The sequence below is a fragment of the Talpa europaea genome (genome assembly GCF_964194135.1).
Source record: "Talpa europaea genome assembly, chromosome: 14".
Taxonomy (NCBI): domain Eukaryota; kingdom Metazoa; phylum Chordata; class Mammalia; order Eulipotyphla; family Talpidae; genus Talpa; species Talpa europaea.
The window spans coordinates 43278447-43294578 of record NC_140082.1 but is presented as its reverse complement, the minus strand read 5'-3'; the positions used below and the strand labels follow the sequence as shown (position 1 = coordinate 43294578).

At 32.2% G+C, this 16132-nt stretch overlaps 1 protein-coding gene across 12 annotated transcripts in view; it reads left to right on the top strand.

The window, feature by feature from the left end:
• The window catches only part of PARD3 (par-3 family cell polarity regulator), a gene marked incomplete at both ends in the record, with an annotated part of 584385 nt that overhangs the window by 420889 nt on the left and 147364 nt on the right, over window positions 1-16132 (top strand). For 9 of the 12 annotated variants that reach the window (XM_084254375.1, XM_084254387.1, XM_084254384.1 and 6 more), the window contains one exon: window positions 8038-8148. The exons of the other annotated variants lie outside the window; for them this stretch is intronic. In XM_084254375.1, coding sequence (XP_084110501.1) covers window positions 8038-8148 — 111 coding nt within the window. The remainder of the gene's footprint in view (window positions 1-8037; window positions 8149-16132) is intronic. 12 annotated transcript variants of the gene reach the window in all.

Here is a 16132-nt window from a genome sequence, read left to right as displayed (position 1 = left end):
CTAGAGATATAAGGCAAAAACAATTTCATATTTGTATTAGAGAATTAGAGTGATGAGTAAGGGAAACAAATGCTCCTACCAAGAACATGGGGAAAGATTATAGCAAAATCATTTAAAAATTTTTTTTTCTAGAATTTCTGGAGAAACTTAGCTCAAAAACCATTTAGAAAAGGTATGACTCAAGGAACACGAGACGAATGAAGTTAAAAGTTCATGATTTTTCTTTTATTTGAATGGGCATTATTTTCCTGACTCTTTCAGAGAACTGGATGTCCCAGAAAGGACAGAGTATAGGATGTGTGATTTTGCTGCACGGGATCTTGAGCCCAGCTCACTGGACAGCTGGTATTGCTCAAGTATCTTTAGGGGAAATGACCACAGTAGGCAGCGGTCAGGACAGGGTAGTGCAGTAGTTGTACAAACACATTTGTCCACAAGAAAACAACTGAAAGTTTCCAGAAAGTGATAATGAATTCCTGGAGAAAGGAAGTGATTAAATTGTGTGAATTTGCAATTAAGTAGAAGTGAGGGACAAAATAAAAAGAAGTGTTTTGAGTTGGATGACTGTGTTTACCTTTCCTGTGTAGGATTCAGTTGTTGGGAGAGTATGAATGACTTGGCATTGAATTTGTATTTGACCCATTTCGTTCTCTTTCCCAGCTATATTGTATCACTTAGCCTACAAATTTCCTAGGGTAAATATTAAGACAAATAATGTAGCAAAGTGTTCCTTACATATGAAGACCTTGGTAATTAGCAGAAAGAAATATCAGATTCCTAGATGACATTTTAGTGAGGTTATTTTTTGAAGAAAACTACTTAAAAATTATTCCTTGAAGCTCAAAAAGTATAATTCTGGGTATTCTGTTCATCTATTTTTAGATATAGCAGCAGATATTTCATTTTTTCTTTCTATTGGATTGAGTTTTTGAATAGAGTAGGAAATAGAGACCTTTCATTATACAACTAATTACATATTCATTTTATTTATAGCAGGATTCTGTATGTTATATGGCATAATTTTTATAAAGATTTCATCTCTATTTTTAGTACCAGTATTAAAATAGTAAATATTTCAATGGTATTTATACTACTGAAATAATTAGGTTAATTTACTAAAATCCTAAATATTGGTTTCATAGCACAAAAATCGTAGCAGTAGTTAATTTTTCACAACAGCTCTTTCTATATAACAATGGAATTTTGTTACAATTCTTTGCTGTTTTGTTTGTTTCCTTTTTGCTTTCTGTATTCATCGAAAGTGCACATTTTGCCATCATCCTTTAGTATAATAATATATATATATTTAGTATATATATACTAAATATATATATTTAGTATAATAATATATATATATATCTGATCTGGCAGCCGGTAGCAATCTCATTTGTAAATGTGTCATAGTAAAACCCATTTAGCAGATTACTTTGAGATTACTTTAGCTGAATGTAAACATTGCTGTATCCTTTATGAAGAAAGCCATATGTTTAAGAATGTGACAATCAATTCTATTCTGATGAGACAAGACTCATTTATTGTTCTTTCTGTGAAGTCTTCAACGGCATCTTGATATTTTTTTTCAATATATCTTCTATCCCCATGTGTTCCTATTTCCCTCAATACTCTATTTTCTTTTTTGTCTCTGTTTTTGAAAAAAGGCCATTATCCTATTTTAAATGTCTTCACATACCAGCAAATTTTTCCTGAGGTTGTGGATTGTGTGACCACTTTGTGTCTCTGTATCATATCCATTGGGTGGTAGAGTTTTCTGTTTCAATATTCATGTGGATTAGCCAGAAGGCAATTCATGAAACTGATTCTCTGCTTGAGAATGTTTGCTTCCTAGACATGTTATTAGTATAATATTTTTAAAGTTATGCTATTCCTTGGAAAATGACCCATCTGATATTCATCTGTGGCTTTTAAAAAATAATAAAATAAATGGAATTGATGTCTTCCAAGTTTTAAAACCTCTTACTATTAAATGATTGTCTCTGTCGGTTAATTGCTGAGTTCATCTGTGACACTTAGAATACGTGTTTAGCTGAAATTTTTCAATGACCTTGCCCTCTTTTCAGGAAGAATTAGGTAACTATAAATTAATAATACATTGGTGATTAGAATGAAAGAGGTGTACCTGCTTTTTTTTCACACTCTAGAATAGTTAATATATTTGTTTTCACTTGCGGTCTTTATTTCGTTCTTTCAAAATGTATACCTGAGAGATTGGTTTTTACCCCAATAAGTAATATACTGTGATTTCATAATATGCCTTAAAGAAACTGCATAATTAAGACAATTCCCTTAATTGCATAATTAAGAAAAATGTCCAAATGCTAACATATAAACATTTTATCTATGGTTTCTTTACATTTTCATACATTAATGTAAAAAGGAGACTGTGCTATAATTTAGATAACAAATTTCCAAATAATAAAATAGTCTATTCTGATGATTAGGGAACAGTCTGAGAAGTACTTTGATACAATGAGAAGTAACAGTGAGAAAAATACCGTTCTTAAATATGAATATGTAGTCTGTTTTTTGAAAGTCATGCGTACTTAATTAAAAAGCTAAAAGTTGGTAGACTTAAGACTGCAACTTTAATCACAAGGTAAGACCCAGAGCACTGTTAAAAGATTTTAACATGGCTAATTAAACCAAGTGTTAGCTTTGAGCCTCAAAATATCTAAGCTATTTTGTAATGTGTTAAAGATTTTATATGTTAAAGTAAACTCTCCTCTTCTCCCCATTTTATTAGTTCAGTGGGAAGATACACATGATCTTCATGTGAGATTAAACTGTACTTTTGGTGCAGATACATAATATCTCTTGTGTCATGCATTATGTTTGTCCAATATAGTACTGGGTTGAATGCATGTGATCTAGAATGTGAACCAGTAAAATAGTCTTTTAAAAACAAACTGGTTAGGTTGATATAGGAACATTGTGCCTTTGGAAGAATATTCATGAACTGAAAAATTGCAAAAATGATCTACCTTAAGGCATTCTTATTTTCAATAACTATTATGTATTAGCATTTGAACTCACTCTTTTCTTGAAGTTACAGCTTAATACATTTAATATTTCTAAGTACCTCAAATATTGCAGAATTTTCAGGATGGGAATTCAAATCAACTTTCAATATCCTTTAGTGATGTCACTCAAGTTAATCTAATCCCATTTTCTTTCCTAAACTTTTGTGGAGGTTCTGTAAACTTTTATTGAAGAATGAATATTATTTTAGATATTGACTCCAGTGTCAGTTTTTTTTTGAATATTTGCTCACTGATTTATCATACACTACATAAAGTCAATCATTATCCTTTACTCTTAGGCATTATTGATATTTTGACTAAAAGTCTTATTTTTAATGCTTTGTATTTAAAGCAAAGTACATGTTTTATCCCTCATGAGAGATGGTCAACATCTGGAATTAAGTTCTTGGGGATACTTTTCCATTTTTGTACTTGCCATTAACTTCCAATTTCTAAGTAAGATTCAATTTTAAGGACTGCTTTATAGAAGTTAATTTTTTATTGAGATAATGTTGGTTTACGACACTGTTATATGATTTAGAAGTAGAGATTCTTAATTCTTAGATGTGTGTCATCACAGCACACCCACCACCGGAGTACCCATCAATGTCCACCGTAGTTCTTTGGGTCCTCTCCCAAGCGTCCCTCTCACTCTTCCCTTCTGATAACTTTACTTCTGCAGTCAGATTTCTGTGGCTTTTTTGTTTGGTTTTGCCTTTCTTTATGGTATATCTGTATTCCACAGATGATTGAAATCTTCCTGTATTTGTCTTTTGGACTTGTTTCACTTAGAAAAATTCCTTCTACTCCCATCCATAGTACAGCAATTGGCAAGATTTCATCCTTTATATATATTGTATCTATATAATACATCTTCCTTACCTACTCATTTGCCATTGGGTACTTAATGTTTCCATAATTTACCTATTATAAATAATGTTGCAATGAACATAGGAGTACCTATATTCCTTTGGATTAATGCTTTTGCATTCCTTGAGTATATAACTGGCTGTGGAATTGCTGGGTCATGTGGTAGATCTGTTTTTAATGTTTTGAGAACCTGCATGCTCTTTTCCATAGGGACTGAACTATTCTCCATTTCCACCAATAGTGTATGAGGGTTCCTTTTTCTCCACGTACTCTACAACACTTGCTGCTTCTGGTCTTTTTGCTATGGGCCTTTTTCACAGGATTTTTGATTTGCATTTCCTGATACTATATGATGATGAGCATATTTTCATATGCCGATTGCCCATCTACATGTTTTCTTTAGAGAAGTGTCTATTTCACTTTTCTGATTGCATTCTTATTTCCTTTCATTGAGTTGTATGAGATCTTTGCAGGTATTAGCTATTAGCATCTTTTTAAATAGATGATGTGCAATTTTTTTCTCCCATTCTTTAGGATGTCTTATTTAAATGATAGTTTCTTTTGCTGTGTAGAAGGTTTTAGTTTGATATCATCTCATTTGTGTATATTCTCTTTTGTTTCTTTTACTGTTGGTGTTGAGTCGCAAAGAATTCCTGAAGCCAAAATTATGGAGTTTTTTGCCTATGTTTTTTCTTCTATGTATTTTTTTGGTTTTAGGTATTACATCCATGTCTTTAATTCACTTTGAATTAATTTTTGTGCATAGTGCAAAATAGTGGTATAGTTGCTTTCTTTTTTTAAAAAAAGATTTTTTTATTTTTATACAAGAACCGGGGTACAGGCCAGAGGCGCAGAATGGTGAGAGGATTCACCCAAGACAGAGCAGGGAACAGAACAGGCAGACCGAAGAAATACACTGCTGAGGGGAGCAGTGGGTGAGACAGGAGAGGTCTGCATTGCCATTTGGGATGTTTGCCGGCCGGCCAGAATCAAACCCACGCTGCAGAGGCTGCGGACAGCTTCATGGTGCGGCACTCAACCACCTGCACCACTAGGGAGGCCCTCTAGTTTCATTCTTATGCACATGGCTGTCTAGTTTTCCCAACACTATGTGTTGAAGAGACATTTCTCTCCAGTGTATGGTCATGGCTCCTATGTCAAAGGTTAATTCTCCATATAAGGATGGGTTTATTTCTGGGTTCCAAAGTCTATTCCTTTAGTCTGCATGTCTATTTTCATTTCAATGGCCATGTGATACTTTCTTTTTTTTTTTTTTTGTCATGGTTGCTTTTGCTACTCAGGGTTTTTTCAGTAATATTTTCTCTCTTACTTTGAAGAATGCCACTGAAATTCTGATAGGGATTGCATTGAATCTGCATATTGCTTTCAGTAAGATGGCCATTTTAACAATGTTAATTCTTCCAATCTATTTGCAAATAATATGTATTTCTTTGTGTCTTCTATGTCTTTTAACAATGTCTTATCATTTTCAATGTAGAGGTCTTTTACTTTGCTAAGTTTATTCCTACTTACTTAATTCTTTTTATGCAATTGTAAATGAGGTTATTTTCTTGAATCTTCCTTTTCTAGTTCATTACTTGCATACTAGAATGCAACAGTTATTGTATATTGAGTCTGTAGTCTGATACTTTAGCATACTTATTATTTTCATTAGTTTTTTTTTAATGTACTTTTTAGGGTTTCTATATATATTGTCATGTTGTCTGAAAATAGTGATAGTTTTACTTCTTACTCAGTTTGGATTCCTCTTTTTTTTTTTTTTTAAAGATTTATTTATTTATTTAATACAAGCACTGGGTACAGTCAGAAGCGCAGGAGGGTGAGAGAATTCACCAGAGCCAGAGCGGGGAGCAGGGCAGGCAGAAGGACCGAAGTACACTGCTGAGGGGAGCAGCGGGCGGCAGGAGAGGTCTGCGCGCCATGTGGGACCCTCCTCTGGTGTCCGGGGAGTAGCCGGGGATCGAAAAACGGCACTGCAGAGGCTGCGGGCAGCTTTCCAACCCAGCGCTCAACCGCTGCGCCACCGGGGAGGCCCTGGATTCCTCTTATATATAGCTCTTGTGTAATGGTTCTGACTAGGATTTCCCATACTATTGATGTGTTGAATAGTTGTGAGGAAAGTAGACATCCTTGTTTTTATCTGATCTTAGAGGAAAAGTTTTCAATTTATCACCATTGAGTATGTTTGCTGTGGGTTTATCATGTATGGTCTTTATTGTGATGAATTATGTTCCTTCTACCCCCAGTTTTGGAGAGTTTAACATAAATGGATGTTGAATCTCAACAATTTTTTTTTTGCATCTGTTGATATGATCATATGATTTCTATCTTTTTTTTTTTCTGTTGATGTGCTGAATTAAAGGGATCTATTTTTAGATGTTGAATAATGCTTGTGTCCCTGAATGAATCCCACTTGGGCAGGATATGTAATCCTTTTAAAGTGTTATTTAATTTGTTGTGGGAGATTTTGTTGAGGAATTTTGCATCTATGTTTATTGGGCATATTAGTCTGTAGTTTTCTACTTTGTGATGTCCTTGATATCAGAGTAATGTTGACTTCATAAAATGAGTTTGTCTTTGAATGTTTGGTATAACTCACTAGTGAGACCATCTCATCCCTGAGCTTTTTTTCTGCTGGAGAGTTTTGATTACTGTTTCAATTTTCTGGCATATAATTGGATTATTCAAGTTTTCTATTGAATATAGTTTGCTTCTAAGATTTGTCCAATTCTTCTAAACTATCTAATTTATGAGCATATAGATATTTATAGTACTCTACAGAAATCAATTTTACAGTGAGTTTTGATGCTAATAATAATACATCGTTCTTAAAGGAATAGTGTTAATGGTATTTTGTTTCTACTTTAGCATTTTATGAATACTTTTCTTCCCTAATTTTTAAAATCCCTCCACATATACTTAGTACATAGACCTGCATTTGGATTCAGATTTACATTAAGAAGATAATGATCTCTATGCTAAACCAAGCCATTTATTGAAATATTGTTTTACCTCTTTTAATCAACTTTGGACCTACTGTTTTACTTCAGTCTTTTCCAATATGACTAATTGTCACCATTAGCCTGGTTACTATTTTGTCCTCAGAAGTAAATAATATACTTTATATATTTGTGAAAGTACAATTGAATATCAAATATTTCCTTTTTGAAATATCTGATAACCAAGTCACTAACGGATGAATATTATTTGAGGGTGTGTCATGCATGCATTCCAGGCAACATAATCTTTTAGTGAAAAATAACGGACTAGAAAAAGAACTGATACTATATCTGAGGTTTCCGAGATATATGGATGCCTGAAGACAATAATGAGTTTTTTCAAAGATGCTCAAATTCAGTCTGTAAAAGTTCATGTGGATGGTTTTTGAATCATGTGCTTGTTCCTCTTGTTTGTTTTTGATCAGAGGTAAATTTTCAAGTCATAGATACCACATTCAACAATTACTTTTCAACAGATTTTGGAATACTATTTAATGAGACTGTCTTAAAGCTTTCAATTTAATAAGCTCAAAGTATAAATGATAGCAGTATAAATTATCCTTTGTACTTCAAATGCTGCAACAGTGGCTTTTTTGTCAGTTTTTAAAATAAGATGAATGTTTCCAATAAAACTTACTGTGAAAATAAAGAAAATAGTTGTTATGGGAGATTATTAAATAGATGATTGTAGATTAACAATCTTTAGTCCTAAGAGAAACCCACTCCTATGCAGATTGTAGTATGTCTGTATTTAAAGTATATATATCTCTTTAGTATCAGAAGTATTCAACATTTAGTCCTGTAAATTCATTATTTTTTAAATAAGGAGAGCTTATAAGGTATTTGTTGCTGCTGTTTATTTTTATTTTACCAAAAGCAAAATTGGTGTTGAGGCCATTTTACATGAGGGTTTTCTCTGGGAATTCAAGGAATTTAAAAATAAGTGAAATGTTCTAATGAAAATATTAATGTTGGAAAAACTAATGGTACTTTGGCCTTCCCTCATTTTGAGGGAGCTCACATTTTATTGAGTACATATGTCATTATCACAAAAGAAGGAAAACTCATTTTGTATATATTGACAAGTTAGAATTTTTTGTTGTCAACAGGTTTGGCAAACATCGAAAAGATGACAAGATTGAGAAAACGGGTAAAATAAAAATGCAGGAGTCCTTTACATCAGAAGAGGAGAGAATACGTATGAAGCAGGAGCAGGAGAGGTAGATTTAAGTTATTTAATTAAACCTCATTAGATTGAGGTTCTTTTTTTCCTTTCTATTCTTTTTTTTAATATAAAGAATTTGCATTGAATCAATTTTTTTTCTGATGATTGTGGGATGAATACAATGTAAAGAAATATTAAATGAAAAGCTTTATATTTTTTGAGGCATTAAAGTGAATTTTAATTGTTTTAATTAAGATTTTTGTGTAGGAGAGTGTAAGGCATATTAGATGAATAAATGTTAACACTGAATTTATAATTGTTATTAAAACCCTACAGAAATATTTCAAATCTTGTCTCATTCATCTATGACTATATAGCATATTATAATATTTTTAAAGAAATATAAAGAAATACTCATCTGTATGTTTAAAAAAAATACTTGAATTTTTTACATCTCATTTAAAATGTTTTATAGTAAGAATTGAGTAGGTTGTTAGTATTTTACGATGTTGTTTTCCTTTCAAACCTGACATTTTCTTTTCCTCCTTCTGTCTTACTAGCTTCACATTTTGTGACATTTTCCACTTAAATTCTATCTGATTGCTTCCAGAAAGATTGTTATCCATTGTTGAATCATTCAATGTTGAAAACCCAAAGACCACTGAAATGAATGGAAAGGATTACTTTAAGCAAATGCTTGAAAACCATTTTTATAAGTGATTAGAATTTTTCTCATTAAAATTCCCCCTGGTTGCAAGACTTCTCTGACACATTTTTGTTATTTAAGTTTGTAGACAGTGAGTTCCTGTGTTTTATAGGATTTCATTTGCATAGAGAGATACTATGCCTACTATACTCTGAATATTCTGAAATATAAGGGAGTTTCTGGTACGTTGATCAATATTGTAAAGTTGAATGTTGTGCATTACTAGGATTATAACCCACTACCTTTAAGGCAATTCTGGAGTTGGATCACTTTCAATATTATTCTTAATATGAATGAAAGAAATAAAAAGAATAGTCTTTGACAGTTTTCCTTTCCAAATTAATGTTTGTATTTTTTTCCATAATCTTTCTAATACCTCTGAGGTTCTTTGCTAGGATAATTACTCAGATTCTCTCTTTATAGCTTTTCAATGTAGAAAATTGGGAGAAATATGGACTTTTAACTTTGATGCAGTTTGTGTTTTTTACTTCAGGTTCTTTCCCAGAATTTTTATTTAAAAAAACTCCACCTTTTTTTTCTTTCTAGGATGCTAATCTTCACCAATAATAAACTCTTTTTATGGCAGGGTACTAGTTGTCCCTAAGTGTGTAGTGTAATATGGCATTTAAGTGCTCAGTGGTCTGAACTTGTATCTTAAAAGAGTTGTCCCAAAAGGAAGAATTTATACTAGGTAAATGCATGAACTCAAATTTCCACAGCCAAACATTGTGATTTAGTTAGAGAACAATCTGAGTAATAGAAGGAAACATTATACTTCTTTTCCTTTATCTTGATGCCAGCCAAAGGGGATAGCTTCATTAATTCTTTGCCATTTTTTTGTATTCTAAATATTCCTTTTGTTCAGTTTAAGATGACTGCTGTGTTTCAATGCAGAAGTCTATCAGCATTTCCACATTACTTTTAAAATGCATAGTCAAATGTTCCCAGCCAAACAATGATTTTTACATAATGGTTTCACTTGTATTATTAATTTGCCTAAGGCACAGTTCACTTTTCAGGTTTGCTTTTAATCTCCATCTCTTTACCTCTAATGATGCAATACTTCTGGGAACTAGGTTGGTCATAATGAATTTACAATGTTCAGGAGACCTAGAATAAAAATCTTTTAGGGTCAAGGAACAACTGAATGGTCCATTAAAAAAATCAATTAGCTTCATAATTTAAGAAAACTATTATACTTTGACTTTGTATTTCAATAACAGTTTTTACAAGTATGTTTTATTTAAACTCATGGATCTTGTAATAGAGCAAGTGAATGCATGTAAGATGTTAAATTACATAAGTAGAACATGTTTAGTGTTTGTTACTTTAATGTCTTGTTTTGTATGTCCCCTTTTCTATTCTATATGCTGGTCAGCCTTGGCAATGCTTCTTTGAGAATGGAAATACAACTTATTTGGGAAGAATTTGATTACAGGAATAGAAAAAAGTAAATAAAAAATAATTAAATAAAAAATAAAATAGGTATTTAAATAATTAATTAAATTAATTAAATAAATAAAAATTTAAATAAAACAGTGCTTATATTCTCATCACAGCCTTTGCATCACTAGTGACTAGTACTGAGGGTCTCCTATAGCATGATTTACTATTGTAGCTCTTTGAGTTCCAAAAATTATTTTGACTGATTCCAAGTAAAAAATAGAAAACTTGATATTCCTTAGTTATTAGTTATGATATAATCACCTTTGAAAGTATTTTTTTGCCCATACATTTTCATGAAGCCTGAATATTATTCATATTTAAATATAAAACAATGAAAGGACAATGAATATAGCTTAAAATCTTTTTCCTACCATGTTAAGATCTATTTGGAAAGTGAAAGTAGAGTCATCTGTGTACGGATCTGAGATTAAATTTCACTTCATTCTTCTAACTTCCTTCATCTCATTCACTTGCTACCATCATTGGGTGATGGGATCTTGATTATATCTGTCCAGGTAGGAGAAATGGATGAGAAAGATCACTGTTTGGAGCTGTTCTCTGCCTTTACTAGTCATGTCCTGCCACAAACTTGAACTTTTGCCCCTAAGGTCTCTTCTTGAGAAACAGGTATCTTCAGTTGACACTGTGGGTGAAGTGAGCTGGTCCTGTGATGTCCTATTTTGACTTCTAACTCTGAGGTGCAAACCTAGATTCCCTAGCTTTCAGAGATGCTGTCTACCACATTAAAGCTAAGTAGGGAAACTAAGCAAGCAATTGGTATTTGGAGAATTATTGTGAAGTCTGTGCTTTCTGCCCTATGTTGATTTATCTTTCAGGCTTGCCCAGGGACAAAGACCCTGTTGGTACATTTCTAAAAACTGAAAGAATTGGGCTCCAAACACAAAATAGAACTTTCTGATTAAATGATCTATGTTACTTCTGGTTCACTTAGCTTCCGTAAGGCAAGTGATGGACTTCTCTGCTGACTAAGAATAAGAAGTAAAATTTTGGTTTTTTTAATGTCTTTGTCTTCAATGATAACTCTGCTTATATATTTTGTTGTATGTAAACTATTCGAGTATGAGGTTTCCCATATACGGTTACATTTGCAAATAATTTGAGCAACACATGGTTAGACAAATTTGTGATTATTTTTCAAAACTCTAGTTACGTGAATGTATGTTGTGAGTCATAGAGAATCATCACTTCTTAACTTATTTATTCATAGACCATCTCTCTTCACTTTTTGTTTTTCATGAAATACTAACTCTCAGAATTCGTAAAGTTGTTTGGGAAATACTGATGATAAGTAAAGAACTTTGGTTCCTGGTTCAGCCATATCCAGATCATTTATCTAACTGGCTGTTGAAATCAGAATTGATCATTTCCTAGAACTGTGAGGAAGTTCCTAGCCAGTGTTTGTGATGTGCCTCTACTCAGTGGCTTCTATTTTATATACATATGTACCTATTCCTAGTCCATCTTTATTTTTTCAGTTTTCTCTTTCCCACATGTTACTCATCAGTTTAAAACATGTCATTTATATGGTCTGATTCTAATTTTAAATCCATAAAAGTTGGGGGAATAAAAGAACCATAAATTAAAATAGGAAAACAAATCTGTAATACCACTGTTAATATACTGGCCTGTACAATTCTGTTATTTTATAAAATAACTTTCTACAATACATACTTCTAAAAAATAACATCTAAAAAGTAACATTTGGGTTTATTTTAGACTTTTATTTGTTCTTACAAAATCATGTAAAATGTTTCTGGAACAACTTCAAGTTTGTGTAAATAGTATTATAATGGGAAGGAAAGAAGATCTGAAAGATGAAATATTATCTGTGATATCTGGTCAGACTTGGCAAGACTCAAATAATATTTATCTCAGATATCATACATTCTTATTAAATTTGATTTATAATATTTGCCAGTTTGCATTTTGTAGTTATACAATGGATAACTATTGTGATACTATCGTATATATCTATATCTGTGTATTTAAGTGGTATATTCTAATTTCTTAGCATGACTTTTTGCAGGTTTTGGTGGCATTTCTGAATATGTATTCCATTCACTTAGTATTTTTCTTTTCAGTTTTATCCTGTTTCCAAAATCTCCTTTGAGTAATTTCTTGAAATATTCATTAAAAACTTTGTTGATGAGATCCTGTTCAACAGATATTAATGAAATTATAGGAAAAAAAATCTGTATAGCAGCAATAGGTGCATTTGCTATTTACCTAAAAACATTTTAGGAGTTTTTACTCATTTTGGCTTAAAACTTAATGTTTGCTTCCATACCTTCTGACATTACAGCCTGGATAAGCTGGATATAATCTTTGCATTTAGGTCACATATTGTTATTCGGTGCTTGATTTTTAAAAAATAATCATTTTATAGAAAAGGTACTTTTTCCCTCTCCTCTAACATAGTTTTTATATTTTCTCTTTCCTCTCAGATACTTCAGAAAAGTCAGGTCTGAGCAATAGGATTGGTTTCAACAAATCTTCTTAAAAAAAAAAGGAAAAAGAAAGGACATAGGTATATATGAAATGATTTTATTGACATACTGTAACGAGAGTAGAAAAGAACAGTTTAATTTTTGATGAGAGCTCACTTAGACGTAGTTGGCATTGAAGCATCTCTTTGAATTGGAAATTGTTGTAGGTGCTTTGATACTTGTGAAAGCCTGAAGGTAATGTAAGTGAACTGGAGTATCAGTGAGAGTGTATGAGGGACTGTGTGTGTGTGTGTGTGTGTGTTTAGGTAAGTGAAATATTGTTCTAGTCTTTTACTAGTTTAAAAGATTTTTTTTTTGCTTCACAATATATCAAGAACACAATATGATTACGCTAAAATTTTATTATTACAATATTGTTTCTTCTTTCAGGGACCCCTTCCTTTGCTAAGAGGGGGAAACTATGCATTTTAACACTAAACAATTGATTTTAGAAATATCATAAATTGTGAAAATAATTACTACAAGGGAGAGGTGGGTGGGGCTAGATTTAATAATGAATGCTTCTTAGAGATGGTAATTCAAGTTCTTGGTCTAGTTGCCCATAGCTTTTTCATTTAGCAAAATGGAAAAATTCTACACCCACTGTCATGTTCTGTGCTTCCCCAACACACACAAGGACTCATGGGGGTGAGCCTTCTTTTAACAAGTTCTTTAAAAATTGTGCTTGTATTAGAGGTTAATAGTATGTCTATGAATTCTTTTATCTCTTTTTCGTCTTTTCAAAATTTATGTTTTAAAACTGATATTTCGTGTTGGCATTAGTGATGAAACCTAACTTTCCACCCACTTATTATAAGGCACCTCTCTGGATTTCAACAACTTGCATTCTTCCCTGAGATTGGAAATGTACCTACAAATCCATTGTTTATATTTGAGATTTCTTTTATCAGGATGCATTGAGAATATGTTTATTAAAAAAACATCAACTTTTATCCCCATATTAGAAAAATAGTAAAATTCCACTTTAAAATTATGACTATTTTCAAATACCGCATTCATTCACAAAGGCCCTCTTGGCATAGCAGGCAACACATCAGTCTCAATCTGAAGAATTCAATCAGTTGAATGAAAATTGCTATTATCTTGAACTGTTCCTTCCAGTTGTCTTATAGCTTGAATTTCATTCTGCCACAAATGTAGGTTTTATATGATGAATTTCTGTAATACTCGCTTTAAGAATGAGAAAATACTATTGGGAAAAGATCCAGGAACTGCCTGGATAGAAGTCCAATAAATCAGGGGTAAACTGTGTCCTCAAAGAGTTGATTGCAAACTATACTTCTGAATCATAGAGGTACTGTAAACCAATAGAGGTGTTGTAAACCAGTGATTACCTCAGTAAAAAATTTTTTTTTTTTGTCAAAAAAGAGTTGTTGGCAAGATCTTAAAAATGGTTTTGAAGATAGATAGCAATTAATATGCAGGAATCTGAAATTTACAATTTTTCTGTTAAAATATTTGATATTGAATCTTTTATAGAATTTAGTAGCATTTTAAGAAAAATTGCAACTACTAAGGTCAATTTGTGCTTCTACAGTGCTTAAAGTGTGCCATCACTTGTTCCTTGTATAAAGCTTCATAGGTTTGAGGGTAGAAGTAGTTTTGATATAACTGAGAAATTACATGATTTTTACCAATCCTGAGGAATTGGTCATTTAGATTTTTCATGCCTTCTTCCTTTATTTAATATACAAAACTATGCTTTCATCGTCATAAAAACATTATTTTCATTTTACATTGCTGCAATTAGTACTGAAAGCCATTTATTGTTAAAGCAAAACCCTAATGAATAGAAATGTTGCAAGAATTCGTCTGTTTTATCTTCATCACACATCATCCATTTTAATTAAAGAAAAGAGTGGTGAACGCTGTGATAAGATTTTGGAATTAAAATCATTAATTGATGTCAAGCTGTAGAGATTAGTAGCATGAATTTAGCAACAGCAGGAAAGAAATTAACCTTATTACTTTATTTAGTATTTTATATTATTTTCATTGTCAGAATGGAAGAGAATTTTTTAACTAAAAGGAAAGCTGTGAATATTTATGTTAAAACAGAACAAATTGAAATGATAAATTATTTACTAACTTTTTAAAGTCTCAATAGAAAGTTTTATTTGTTCCTTCAATTTTCTTTTCATTTAAAGAATAGTGAAATGGTGATGTTGCCCACTGAAGTTAGTCAGTGCCTCTGTTTGCTATCATTTAAATCTCCAAATAGTTTTCTTGTTTATAAGTAGGAAAGACTTTTTGAAATGCATAAGACAATAAACATTTATTTCTTTGGCTAAGTTTTGGCCGAATCACTTACTCTGTCATTGCTAAGGTTTGACCCAAGATAAATTGGATGGATAAAGCTGAACAACAACCTGACTTTCAGAAAAGTGACTAAGTCTTAGATCTAGAAGATGATGTATGACCTCACAGTCACAATGAAAGAATAAAGGGGTGTCTTTTTATAGCATTGATCATCTGGAACGTTAAGGAATCATCTGCAAGATGCTCACTATCATTTTTTAAAGTTTCTTTAAAAAACTATGCTGTTTATATTAGGACACCAAATATATTTTCTTCCCTGAGCCAAATGTTTATTTTCTGAAATAAGTTTCTCCACAAAGAATGAAAACATTTAACATAAATATAACCTTTTGCTTGTGTTGCAAGTTCCTTTTCTATCTTTATAATAATACATCTAAGAATAAAAGTATATAGTAAAATCATTTGTATTTTTGTTGATTTGACTGTGAATTGTCAGTAAAATTTCAAGAACCTCAGTTCATTCCTAGTTTTTAAGTCCACTTGCATGAATGTCATTTACATTAACTTCTAGAATGAACTTTAAACTGCACATTAATTCATGCTAGTAGCCAAATTTGTTAGCATTTTGCAGCACTAATCCCACCTTCATTGATCGAAGCTATAGTGTAGCTACAGTCTAAGTTTTTTTTAATTATTTTTTAATAATTTATTTTTATTAATACAAGAACTGGGGTATAGGTCAGAGGCACAGAAAGGTGAGAGGATTCACCAGAGACAGAGTGGGGAGCAGAACAGGGAGACTGACCGAAGACACTGCTGAGGGGAGCAGCGGACAAGGCAGGAGAGGCCTACTGTGCCATGTGGGAATTTCCCTGGCCGGCTGGGAATTGAACCAGCACTGCAGAGGCTTCGAAGAGCTTCATAGCGTTGTGCTCAACCCGCTGCACCACTGGGGAAGCCCACATTCTAAGTTTTTCATTCCAAATGTAAACTGCCAGGGTGACAAGGGTTACAAACAGCTTTTACAACTTTGGTGATAAATTCATTGATGATGACAAGATAAACAAAGTCCAATTCCTCATGTCATTGAAACTAAGAAC